We start from the raw sequence: 13,407 nt of genomic DNA, 5'->3' as shown, positions 1-13,407 counted from the left end.
CACAACATCTTGTCTTACTTGTATGAATTGCACCGCTAATATCTAGATCTTTTTCCCATTTCTAAATCATCTTCAGTTCGTATATGTCATCTCAGTGTGCAGAGAGTTGTTTTGGTAATGTACTCTTTTTTGTGAGAACATTTGTCCCAAAATCAAACTAAGAACATAGATTATCATTTGTTAATTGTTGAAAGTAATCCTGTTAGTGGTCTAAAACAATACCAGATAAAGTGAGAGTGCAACGAATGTGTTTCATCTTTTTAAAGCTACATTCTGTTCAAATTCTTATTTTTTATAAGATTGTTTGGGATGTAGGTCAGCCAAAAGATGTCTTTGGGTCTCTGGGAAAAGAAAGAAAGGCTGGAAATCAATTGCCCAAGCCCTGCAAACATACATGGGTTTTTTAAAAGTAATACTTCTCTCTTTTTTCCTTCCTTACTTTTGATTTCTAATTGAGGCCTGTTTTCAGGTAAGAAAAGAGATAGATTGCATAATTTACTTAAATACTTGGATGACACATAATATCATTAGTCATGCAAGATTTAGCTTGTCTTTTCAGTTCTTATATTTAATTTTTTATTGTGTTTAGGGCACATATTACACATGACCAAAACTTTGTGTTTAAGGTGCAATATGCACAATGTATTAAATATGACTGAACACGAACCTATTCATGCTATTAGACACATGTTTAAGGAGTTATTTATGACCTATGATTCTGTGATTGAGTGCAACAGAATTGAAGAGATAGTTGGCAGAAGCTGTTCCCAGGCTGATATCAGTCTTGATATTGGCAGAATGTCTTCCAGGAAGGAACTGTCATCAGGAAAAAGCAGTTACTTTTTATTGGAGGAGTAACCTATATTCCAATAGGGATTTCAGAAGGAAATCAAATAGGACTCTACTCTGAGGTTAAATTTATTAGAGGAAGCCTTCACACCACAAATACTATTTTTGGTCATAGAAGTTATGGCTAGTTCTGAAAATATTTGTGGAGAGTATTTACAAAAAGAAACGTAGCTTGGCTGTGATTAAATCAGATTAAAACACTACTAAGTAACTTTCGATGCCACTAGAGGTCAGCACTAGTCATCAAATAAACGGCCTGGAGACTGCATGCTCTTTACCGGGAGCGTTGATTTTTGAAAAGATTTACTTCTGTCTATGCTTGTTTTGCAAGTGTGTGTGAGTTCACACTACCAGCGCCTCACGATGGCTGGAAGCAAACCCCTTCTTTTGGTGCCGTGCTTCCCCGGTGCTGGGAGCCAAGAGTCACACACTGCACTCTTCAAGCTGTACCTCCCCTCAAACGCCACAGTGCTGAGCACAGTCAGCGGCAAAAAGCAGCGACAAAGCCTGACCTAGTAAAGGTTTCCAATGGCATAAGCAGCCCAGACTAGTTGGCACTACTCCCCACTCACACCACACAGGAATTACTGCATTTAGTTCTGGGCACTCCAAAGTAAGGATATGGACCTGCTGCAGCAAGTCCAGAGAAGGGACACAAGGATAACCAGAGAGATGGAGACAGGCTGAGAGAATTGGTGTTGTTGGTGGTGTTGGACAAGAGAAGGCTCAAGGGAGACCTTAGAGCACCTTCCAGTACCTAAAGCGGTCCTGCAAGAGAGCTGGAGAGGAACTTTTTACCAGGGCATGAAGTGAAAGGACAAGGGGCAATGGCTTTGAACTAAACAGGAGTATGTTTACATTAGATATTAGAAAGAAATTCTTTACTGTGAGGGTCACGAGGCACTGAAACACCTTGCTCAGGAAAGCTGTGGATGCTCCATCCCTGGAAGTCTTCAAGGCCAAGCTGGATGGGGCTTTGAACAACCTGGTCTAGTGGAAGCTGTCCATGTCCATGGTGGGGGGCCAGACCTAGATGATCCTTAAGGTTCTTTCCAACCCTAACCACTCCATGATCCTGTGAAAATAACCATTCTGTCATGGTTCCTATGATGATCCTATGACAATCCCCTTTTACTCCTTTAAGGATTGTCTCAGAAATGCAGCAGTGGGGAACTAGGCCAAAAGACAGGCATTTGCAACCGGGATTAACTCATTATGCTTTGCCACCTTGTGCTTCAAAAAGATGCTTCTCTTCCATTGTAATTCCTAACTGTGCTCTCCATCATCACTGTCTGGGCTTCTGCAAACACAGACACTGTTTACAACATTTTAATGTAGCTACTATTGATAGGCAATTGAACACAGAATTTCCTTTGCTATAAAGAAAATAATGTTGCCTGGATAAGCAGTGTGATCATCATGTTTTTAAACAACCTTTAAAAAATCTTTATCTTTGCTAAAACCTGCTAAATGATGCAAATGAGTTGGCAATCATAATGCAACAAATGCCTGTGATTTATTATCATGTTGCAATCTGTGCTTTCATCATATATCACTGTCTACTTTAACACAGTAGCTGACTAGGTATCAATACACAAAGTTCATTCTCAGTGTAATAGGCACACCTCTTTCATCAAAACTTTTATGTTTGGTTCCTTTGTGTCAGTTTTCTTCCACTGAGTACATCAGAACTGGAAAAAAGAAGGCTGAACACACAGTTTGGAATTATTATCCCTCTATGAAAGTATTTTTTGCAATGTTTTGTGTCTATATACATGCACATATGCAGATGGCTTATTTTCCTTCTGTTTCGTTTTTTTTTGTTTGTGTCTCATATTTAAGAAAACTAGCTCTGAAATATCATCCTGACAAGAATCCAGACAATCCAGAGGCTGCAGAAAAATTTAAAGAGATCAACAATGCTCATGCAACCCTGACTGATGTGTCCAAGCGAAACATATATGACAAGTATGGATCATTAGGGCTCTATGTGGCAGAACAGTTTGGTGAGGAAAATGTTAACACGTACTTCATGCTCTCCAGCTGGTGGGCAAAGGTAAGCTGTTATTCTCCTCTGGAAATCAAATGCTACAATGCACATGGATAGTTACATACACAAGGAACCCCCCCCAAAAAAGCATGATCTCTCTACAGGCTTAAAAAATAGTATGACCTGACTCTAAATTAAAAAAATTAATAAAACAAAATTATCTGGAAAATCGACCATGGCAGAATGTAACAAAAGCTCAGACTAGCACTAATATAGAAAGTTTTCTCTTTTTTTTAACCTGGCATATAATTATAGTCCATGTTTTGTAACATTTTCAGACATTAATTAGATTTGAATCTAGTGCTCCAGGTTAATTTTGACTTTCTTTTCTGTAATGACTAAATAAAAATGACTCATTATTCAAACACAAGAAGTCCCATTTATGTGACAACCAATTAATTAATTATTAAGGTACAAATTTAGCTGCCTTTTTTGCTATAAATAGCACACAACGTAAGTAAGCAATAATAATACATAACACTGTGATTACGGCATTATATATGTGCCTTGGTGATGGAGTGAGAGAAAGGAACTCAAAGAAAAGGTTAGGAGAGTGGAATGGAGGAAGAGAGTAGGACAGGAAGAGAATGATACACCAAAACCCTGCATATTGCTCAAGAAAAAACACATAATGGGCTGTTCTAGTCAGGAAGGAGTTAGGTTCATTTGTTCCCTTATCACATTGGTGTCCTCTGATGTTTGCATATATCAAATTCAAGTGTTTCTGCAAATACTGAAATGTTACAGATATGCAACAAACAGAATTGCAAATGTGCAAATTCCACACAGTTTCCATCCCCCCTGTCTCCAGCCACAGCAGCACAGGAAAGCACTCTGCTGGACTGTGACAGAATACGCAGGACGATGATCTGTACTGCTTGAAGCAATGTGATGACAGTTTTTGTCTGAGAACTGTGGAACACAGAATTCTCTGTTCAGCAAGGAACAGGCCAGTGCTGCATTGCCCCACATTCCCCTTTTAAGCTGGGAAGTCACTTGGGCACTTTGGGGGTCTGAGAAGCCATGATTAGACTTCTGAATCAGGATGAGGCAGAAGCTGCTCAAATGCAGAACAGTGCATGAAGCCAATGAATAAAGTACTGGTGTTTGATTTAAACTTGCAAAGGTACTGCCCCTCAGAGGCTGGTTGGAGGCTGCCTGCTTGCAGCTGCTGTAGCTGCCTCCTCCTGCAGGCTGGACACCCCACCATAGCTGCTGTCATTCCTGATGGATCATTCCCCCTTGTCTTTGCTGTCCACCCTCTCCTTCTGCCTCTTTGTCACAGTTAGGTGGCCTCAGCACTGAGAGGGCAACAGTGTGGACTCCTTCAACAGTTTTTGGCAAAAAAGATTTTCTTCACTGCTTCTTTTTTTTTTTTAACTTCTATTTTTCTTTTATTTGGTGATCTTTAATGGAGATTTTATGGAGTATAAAATCCTCTGAGGCCATAAAATCAGATACAGAAATAACCACTGTGGCTTTGACTCATAAAGAGAGCAGTGGGGAGTAGAGAGAAGCTCATAAGTCCCTAACAACTAAAGGAGAAATGTGTGGATTGCTTCAAGTAAGCTGTATCCCAGAGGTGAAACAAGACATGCTGAAGAGCAAAGTAATCACTGCTTCCTGGTTTTCAAGATTTTTTTACAAAAAAGTTTAAAATATGTGTATAGAGTCATTTGAGGATTATCACACATGGTCTCTCTATGTCTCCCCCAACCCAAAATCCTGCCACCCCCAAAGTATAAAGGGGCCACCAACTGGTTTGGAGTGGTTTTGTTAGTTAGTTTGGTTGTGGGGCTTTTTTGGTTTGGTTTGGTTTGGTTTGGTTTGGTTTGGTTTGGTTTGGGTTTTTTTGCAAGATGAGCTCCTCATTTGTTTTTAACTCATGCACAAATGCTGGATCAATTTGAAATTTTTATATTGGTTATCATAATACTAGTTGAGTCTGAGGCATCATCTGCAGATGACCTCTGGACTCCTGATCTACTCCATTCTGGTGGAGGACAGTAAGGACCAGAGCCTTGGCTTGTTATCTTCCTCATTGACTGCACACATTCCTCTTCCCAGCACACTCATACTGGGAAAATCTGACAGTTGCAAGGAGTTTTATCATTAGCAGTAAGGAAACTCAAATGAAAGGAGAAGTGAAAAAATGAAAATTACTGTTATTTTGAGAGTGCTAGACTTCTTAGCAGGCATATTAAACTGGGAACATACAGACATGGGTAATGGGAACTCAAATTGCTTCTCCACTGGCAGGCATAGAGGTTGTTTGTTTAGCTGTTTTAGCAAAAACCAATTCACCCTCTACCATGGAGACAGTTCATTGATAACATAAATAAACTGATTTTTGATTTAACAACTATGATAATATAAGTGCAAGAAATGTTGAAACTTTAAAGGTATTGTGAATAAACTCAGTGTATTTTTCCCTCTACACACTTCCATTCTGTTTTATTTTTTTTTCATTCTATACATTGTGGTGATTTATTCTCCATTATGGCATAAATGGTAAACAGTTAGATAACTTATTTTGGGAATTACGGCACTGTTTCAGGTGTCTATTAGAAGGAAAGCATTTTATGACAGAAAGTCTGAGTCCTTTTAATTTAAAAGCACCTTGCTCACTCTAGATACATGCTTATATTAATATTAGCCATATAAATAATCTTATTACCTTCAAAGGTGCGCCAGTCAGCCCCATGTCTGTTAGCTCAGACATGCATGCATAATATTATAGCTCCATTGTCTGAGTTTGACAATATCCTGACATTTGTACTTACTTTCTTCCTCAAGCAGCATATTGTCTTAGGAACATAACAAATACTTGGCAGACTGGAAAACTGCAATGCTGAAGCCTGGCTGTACCTCCAGTCCATATATACCTGGTAGCCACAAAGCTGTGCTGCTTTTACCCACACATTCAGAGAATCACAGAATGGTTTGGTTTGGAAGGGACCTTAAAGATCATCCAGTTCCAGGACCTCTGCCATGTGCAGAGAGACCTCCCACTAGACCAGATTGCTCAGAGATGGATTCACCCTGGTCTTCAACACCTCCAGCAACAGGGCACTCGTAACTTCTCAGGACAGCCTGTTCCAGTGCCTTACCACCCTCACAATGAAAAATTCTTCCCAAATATCTAATCTAAATCTACCCTCTTTCCATTTATTTCTACATAGCAGCTTTGATTTGCTTTCCAGGAATGTCACTGGTTTTCCTTTGCTCTTATACAATTTTGTCCACGAAGAGATGTCCATGGAGATTTCTTCTGTGTCACAAACATCTCCATGTAGTCTTGGATCTACCTTGGGTCAGAAGCCAGGCTGCTGTCATGTCTCTGTGGAGCACAGACTGGCAATGCCAGCCTAGAGGCTCCCCTCCTACATGTCCATTGCTGTGATGCAGCACACACTTGAACATCTGGGGAGCTGTGCTGTGAACCCAGGCACTGACTTCGTCTGAAGGAAGAAAGCCTTATAAATTTAAGTTTTCTGGCTCTTGACTCTTTCTAAGATCTCTAGTCTTGGCTCCAGGAAATTGTGTTGGCTCTCCTGATTTGTGCCATGGGGACAAGAGTGATCAAAGGTGAGAACTTCTTGCTACCTGAGTCCCCAGATCAAGAAACCATAGTCTGATGACTTTAATTTAGGAGATGTCACCTGTGTGGTCCTGCACAGGCTAATGGGCAATTCAAATACTCTTATGGCTGAACCTTTCCCTGGAAGGGCTTTTAACTTCTCTTTGACTGTGTGGGGAGTCCATAGAAGCTACATCCAGTCCTAAACTGGATGCCTTATTTCAGTACTCAAAATTATGTGGGATGCATCTGGGTCTTTGCTTCTTTTTCTCTCAGCTTTGTTATTGACAAGAGCTTGCCAATAAATAAGTGTTTGCAAAAATGATCTTGGGCAAATGAGTCATTTTAAAGATGGAAATGAGTCACGTTAAGGTGGGTGGAGTTTTGCATACTGCCTGGAGGGTTTTTCTGAGGACCATCAGCAGAACAACAGACTTTCAAATGTTGAGCATGTGGGGGCCTGTTGGTTGGTGTTTTCTTTGTGGATTTGGTCCTTAGTGACAAATAGGAGGTAGTGGGTGAGGAGGGCTTTGGAAGATCAGTGCTCGTTCAGACGCTGGGACAGCAGGTGGACTCCTCTGAGTGCCAAGCACTTAGGAACCAGAGTTCTGCCTTCAGCTGTAAGAGACAGCCACAAGTTTGGGGAAGGTCACTGCTAACAGGACTTTCATCCTGCTGTGTTTAACCTAGGGTCTGTTTGCAGTCTGTGGTTTGCTGACTGGCTGCTACCTCTGCTGCTGCCTCTGCTGCTGCTTCAACTGCTGCTGTGGAAAGTGCAAACCGAAGGCACCCGAGGGGGAACAGCAGGAGTTTTGTGTGTCTCCAGAAGATTTGGAAGAGCAAATTAAGAACGACATGGAAAGAGGTGTGTGTTGTAGGGGCTTACTGTGTGGCAAAGCTGTTCAAAACAATCTTTAAAGCCTGTAGTCCAGATGTTCTGCTCACAATGCTGAGGCTGCTTCCAGACTTCAGTGGAGACATGCCAAGTCACTCTAGCTAAGACCACAACCCAGTGATCCTCCCAAATTATGTATTAATGCAAAACCAAACTTATGGCACTTGCAACTAAATATCTCCTGTATCTCTTATGAGACACACACACAATAAATGTCTTAGGGCTCATTTTAAGAGACAATGTTCACCCTCTAGCCCCCATGACCACATTCCTTCATATCCTAGATCCTACCCTCATACATTAGGCTCTGCTGGACTGGTGCCTGTCACATCTGATTGGCCTGAATAAGCTGTCATTCAGACTTTAGTTGTGTAAAATTTACCCCTGCTTGTGGTGCGTATTGTATCCATTCAAGAGAGGGCTTCAAGAAAAAATGCCAAGTTTCCAGCAGTAAGGTTGTGCAGTAACCCAGGAGAGTATGCATGGGAGCTACCATGGTCCTGTCCCTCTCCCATCCAACCCCCAAGCTTCTCATGCTCTTCTGCAGTAGCAATTCTACCTTACTCAGGCCTTGGATAAAATCCAGGTATAAACTAATCCTCTCAAAATGTCTGTAGTTCCTTGCCCATTTCATTCTCTGGTGTGCTTCATGGTGGAGCAGGCAAGTGCTAACTTAGGGGCAAGAGGAACAGGAAACTTGGGAGCCAGGAACATGGGCCTGTGGCAGCAGAATGACCTCCACAGCAGGTCAACCTCTTTCTTTGGCTTTGCTCCATTCCCCCAGCTGCACTTTGAGGTTTTGTCTATGCCAAGAGATGATGGAGGTGATTTCCTAATTTGTCACTAGTATGGGATACATGCTCTGAACCAAGAGTTCTGTCCCAGTGTGCTGAAGAGAGGCAGTTTTGCATTCATATTCAGGGGAAGCAGAAACATCTCAAACTGGATAGATATGTACAGGGTGAGAGATGCAGTGACCCTTGCTCCAGCAATAAGAATCCAAGGTACCCGGGAAGGACTGAAGACACTTTTCAGTTGCAAATTTATATAAATTATTAATAGGTTTACAGGTTTTTTTATGAGGAAGGACCTAGGAAGTCAGCTCACTCTTTTTCTCTTCCATTGTTATGAAAGATCTTATACTGTTATATTCTTATGTTTATTATGCTTAAAATAGCACTGCCAGATTGCAAATGTCATGTTCCCTTAGCAGTAAGAAATTTTTTCCCCCCAACTTTTCACACAAATTTACCCTTCCATAAATATGTAACAAAACACTTGTAGTAGTTGAAACAAATGCTATTTTTATAACTGCTATGCCAACGTGTGTTGGTGTTTTTAAACAGATTTTGCCTAGAGGCATATCAAGGTAAACACAGTCAGCTTAAAAATTGATCATACTTAATCAGTCTCTGCAAAGGCAATAAAAACTACTAGTGAAAACTTTATAACCACAATACCTTGAGACAAAATGAATAACCTTTACAACATTAGGCACCTGAAAAGTGCAAATCTAAAATGGGTTTTGTTCTTCATGAGTCTCTGATACCAAATCCAAGTCTAAAGTAGAAGGATGGACCTTTGAAGAATCAGAATGTTTAATTTCTGCCCGTTTTCTACATTTGTTTATTTTTAATTTGGTTTATATTTATTTTAATTCTCCCTCAAAATCCAGAACAAAATTCCCCAGTGGTAGAAAAGAAATTGCTCTTTCCTTCTGGCACAGGTACCAGAAAGTATTGGTATTCTTTAATTTTAGGCCCCCTTGACATCCCTTTACTCCCATCGAGTCCCACTGAGACCAATTTTAAAAATTAATTTTAAATGCTTAGCAAAGTACCAGTCTGAAAAAAATAACAGGGATTTTCATGTTTTAAGTATTTGGAAGACAGTATTAAATACATAGGTAGGGTCCAAAGAAAACTAGATCTTTATACCTTTCCTACCCTCCTCTTCAGTCTTGCTACATTTTCCTCCTAATCAAAACCTTCACTAAAGCAGAATTCTCTTTATTTTAAAAGAGATCAACCTATAAGAAATGAAAATAAAAGCTTTATGACAAATAGTAACATGAGCATCTTTTCTGCAGCTGAAAGGAAAACAGGCTATGCATTTAGGGAAAAAAAAAAAAAAGAATGACAACCAGATCAAAGTGTGCTTCCTCCCTTCCTTCTTCCCTTGTCATCCCAACTTCAGGCATGATGGCCAGAAAGACACAGCTGACTTTTAGAATAGCAAAGACTGTGCATTTTTGAATGTTGAGCCATGGAAATTAATACTCATGCCTTCTTTTAGGTAAATAATAGAAATGTTCCTGTATGTAATTCAGAAACAAACTGTGTAATTCAGAATCACTTGTGCAGCAGATTTAATTTTGGAAGAGGAGATTCTATTAGGATCCAAGTTCTTTGCATGTCCTCTGAGCACAGACTGAGCATTCCAGCCAGTAATTAATTTCTTTGCTTCCTGCTGTCCCCAGCATCTACAGTATTGCTACCCAGAACTTCTTGCTGAGGTCAAAATGTAGATTTTTCAAGCCAAGGCCACACTAAAAACGATCCAAATATTTTTTAATCAGTCAGTGCTTTTCTGAGGAATGCATCATTGATGAAGCATCAAAATTCCTGGTGCTACAAAGCTCTGAGACTGAGCCCTTAGCAGTTGTGCTCAGTGGGAGCTGCCTGCCGCTGGCTTTACTACCCAAAGGAGTTGAGATTTAGACTTCTACTATCAAACTGGCAGGACTATATTAAATTTTCAGTTCCTCACATTTCTCATTAACAAAATTAAGGTTTTACAGAGTTGATTTCATTCCTCAAACTAACATACCATAAAACATAATTATTAGTGAAAAAGAAAGAGGTGTGAGGCCAAAGATTCAGTGATCCATTCCCTAAAATATAAGAGCAAAGTGAGTCACCACTGAAATCAACACAATCATGCCAAAGGCTTCAATTCTGTTGATACACTATTTCTCTAGAAAAGTAAAATTTCTAGGTGAATTTATATTCCTCTAGAAGAAGGTTTTAGTTAAATAAATGTCACTAGTTCTAGTGCTCAGCTCGTTCAATGTCTCCCTTGAGAGCCTCGTTTTACAGCATGCATTTCCAGGGGTAAGATGACCACCAGAACGAAAGGAAATTAGGGACTTGCAAGCCCTGGCACATGCTTAGCTTACAAGGATTTCTCCTCATACCTATTGATTTGTACCAGAAGACTCTGACCTAATATAGAGCAGAAGACCAGAAATTAAATGTCATGTTTGGGCTATAACATTTTAAAGATGACATTTTTTAGTGTTTCAGATCAAACATGACTTTAGAAAGGTGCAAAATAAGGTAATCTGTGGTATCATGCCATGATGTTACAGGTAACCTGTCAAAATGCACTGGCAGAGGGAAGTATCACTTGCTTGTCTGCAGCACAGGCACGTGCAACACTTCATCACTTTCCCACACGCATGGGGCAGGTTGACAGATTTTGCTTCCACTGAAGTTGATGGCAAAATTTTTGTTAACTTTTGTGTTCCTGGAGGAGGTGGCATTGGAATTTGGATTGCCTTTGTACTTCAGGCTATAATGATGCACTCAAAGCAGTTTGGCAGGTCTGTTCTCTCCTGTTCAGTTATCATTGTAAGAACAAAGCAAGGCATTTCTAGACCAACTTTTATTTTACAGAAAATGAATTCTAGGAGAGAAAAAAAAGGACAAGAATAAAAGAATCTGAGCAGAAAAATACTTTCCCAACTCAGAAGCAAAAAGTTTTTATCACTTCATTGTCTCCTCCACACTCCATATGATACAAATGTAGGCGAACAGTGAGCAGGAGCTATCTATAGAAGGCAGTTTAAACTGTGAATTCTGCCTCACCTCCATTCTGCAGCTTGCCATTAGCAGACTATATTTGTACAGTTTATTATGCTATGGGTCCCTGTTCTGCTAAAAAACCCTATAATAAATCTTAGAAGGGTGCAAGCAGCAAAATGCTTGGTGAGGGTGTCAGCTGAGAGCTGTCTGCAGATCAGCTGGAGGCAACGCGACAGATTTGCAGTGGGTCCCGTTCTCCTGTTGCACACCTGGGTAACACAGCAAAATGAACTGCTAATCTCTGCCCTCCATCAACAGTCTTCCCAAAAATGAACAACTTGGAGGCAGAAGTGGGTGGGAGAGAATGCTGCTCAAAAATCTAGAAAACACACAGCAACTTAAAAATGGATTGGAACTGCCAAACTAATATGAGCCTGAGCTGAGCTCAAAGCATTAATTACTCATATACTTTTAGAAGTTATGAAACACGTCCGTCTTTGACCTTGTGTCTAAATATGGAATTGCCCATACAGAGAAGCTGCTTGGCATTTAATCATTCTTGCCTTTCACCTTGACAGAGTCAAAGTTGTTCTACCCCCACTGAGTGGAAGCCGTATGGCATGCAATTAGATTCCTGCTCTGGGTTAAGTTACTCCTGTACATTACATCTTTTGCCCATGATTCATCCCATCAACTGTCATGTAAACAGAAGGAAATGTCAGATGAGATTTTTTTCCCTGAACATTTGGTCATTTGGCAAAAAAAGTCATAATTTGTATTTGATTACTGTGAAGACTCTGTTAGTATCAGGATATAGACAATCCAAAGCTTTCATACGAAACACTTCACTAAGATGGCTCAACTTGTAAAAGTCAGTCTCTGAGACTTGAGTACTTCCCTCTCTCCAAAAAACATGTGGGTTGGAAAGAGGCCCAGAAGAATCTGGCTTACTGCACTTACTAAACCTTATTCTTTATCAGATGGAACACAGTAGCCATCAAGGAACTCTGTAAAGACTTCACTTCTACTTTCCTCTACTCTACAACAAATGCATTTTTTATAGATATATTGGAAAAGCGAACACAAAATTGCATGGAGTGAGAAAGTACATGGCAGTAAGGATTTATATAGTGATAATATGAAGTTTTGGCAGTTCCAAATTCATTAAAATAGTAATTCCCAGAGTCCTTTTGCATATATATTACATAAGACTTCCAATTCAATTCAGTATTTTTATTTAACTAGCTGTCTTTCAGGATATATATGATTTCTCTCCTCTCAAGTGTATTACTATTACTGCTCACTCATTTTTTCCTTTTAACTCTCCTCTTTCTTTACTGTTAACTCTGCCTTCTTCAAGACTCATTTCTGTCCCATTCTCACAAACACTGTCAAGGTTAGTGCTTGCTGACTCACAACAGCGCTGATTATATTCAGCCATTTGTTGGAACAAGCACTTGCTATTAGAACAGGCAGGAACCTTTAGCCTGTAAGCTCTGCAAAGCACCAGGCACAGCAAATGTCCAGTCTAACAGCAGCAGCAACACCCAGAAATCTGCCATTGTATGAGAACTAGGAGGGAGAGCATTTGTAGGCTTGGTGTGGGCAATGTCACCTTGCTGGTACCCACACAGCTGTCTGTGAAACCAAATGAAGCTGTAACCAGAAGAGCAAATGAAATGTTGTGGTGCCGACAAGAAATCTGACTTTGGTAGCAAGTGAAGGTTCTTAAAGTAATCTTTGTTGTCCTCTCCAATTTAGATGGAGAAACTCCTATTACGCTTCAGCCGACTAACGTCACTGAGAAGACACAACTGATTGGGGACAGCCATCGGAGCTATCGCACAGAGTCCTAGGGCATGTGAGCAACCTGCTGGGCTTCTCACTGAGTCTCACAGTGAGAAATACATGTGATAAGTTCTGCAGCCTGTGTTCATACTTGTCTTTAAGCTAATAAAAAGTAACCTGAGAGTGATTTCCTACCGAGGCAGAATCTCGCTCTATGCTGCTCCCAATGGGTTGATACCTTAACTGTGTAGGGAGGATATACCCATGGCCTGTACAGAGCACGCTGGTCTCTCACAGCTTCAAATTGTCCTTCCCTCTAATAGTGTTCCCTTTGATATACCTGGTATTCTCCCTGCCTGCATCTGTAGTTTCACCTCCCAGACACAGTCTTGAGTCCCTTTATGGACATACTGGCTGTCTGTCCCTGCCCCAGGAACTT

At 40.4% G+C, this 13,407-nt stretch overlaps 1 protein-coding gene across 1 annotated transcript in view; it reads left to right on the top strand.

Annotated features, from left to right (window-relative positions):
- Nucleotides 1-13,036, top strand: part of DNAJC5B (DnaJ heat shock protein family (Hsp40) member C5 beta) — a gene marked incomplete at both ends in the record, with an annotated part of 37,067 nt that extends 24,031 nt beyond the window's left edge. Inside the window, 3 exons of the mRNA XM_084205353.1 lie at nt 2,692-2,905; nt 7,170-7,344; nt 12,942-13,036. Coding sequence (XP_084061479.1) covers nt 2,692-2,905; nt 7,170-7,344; nt 12,942-13,036 — 484 coding nt within the window. The remainder of the gene's footprint in view (nt 1-2,691; nt 2,906-7,169; nt 7,345-12,941) is intronic.
- Between the last annotated feature and the right edge of the window lie 371 nt (nt 13,037-13,407).

Source organism: Fringilla coelebs (genome assembly GCF_963513975.1).
Source record: "Fringilla coelebs genome assembly, chromosome: 1".
Taxonomy (NCBI): Eukaryota; Metazoa; Chordata; class Aves; order Passeriformes; family Fringillidae; genus Fringilla; species Fringilla coelebs.
The sequence above is the reverse complement of the archived record's forward strand: the minus strand, read 5'-3'. Positions and strand labels throughout refer to the sequence as shown.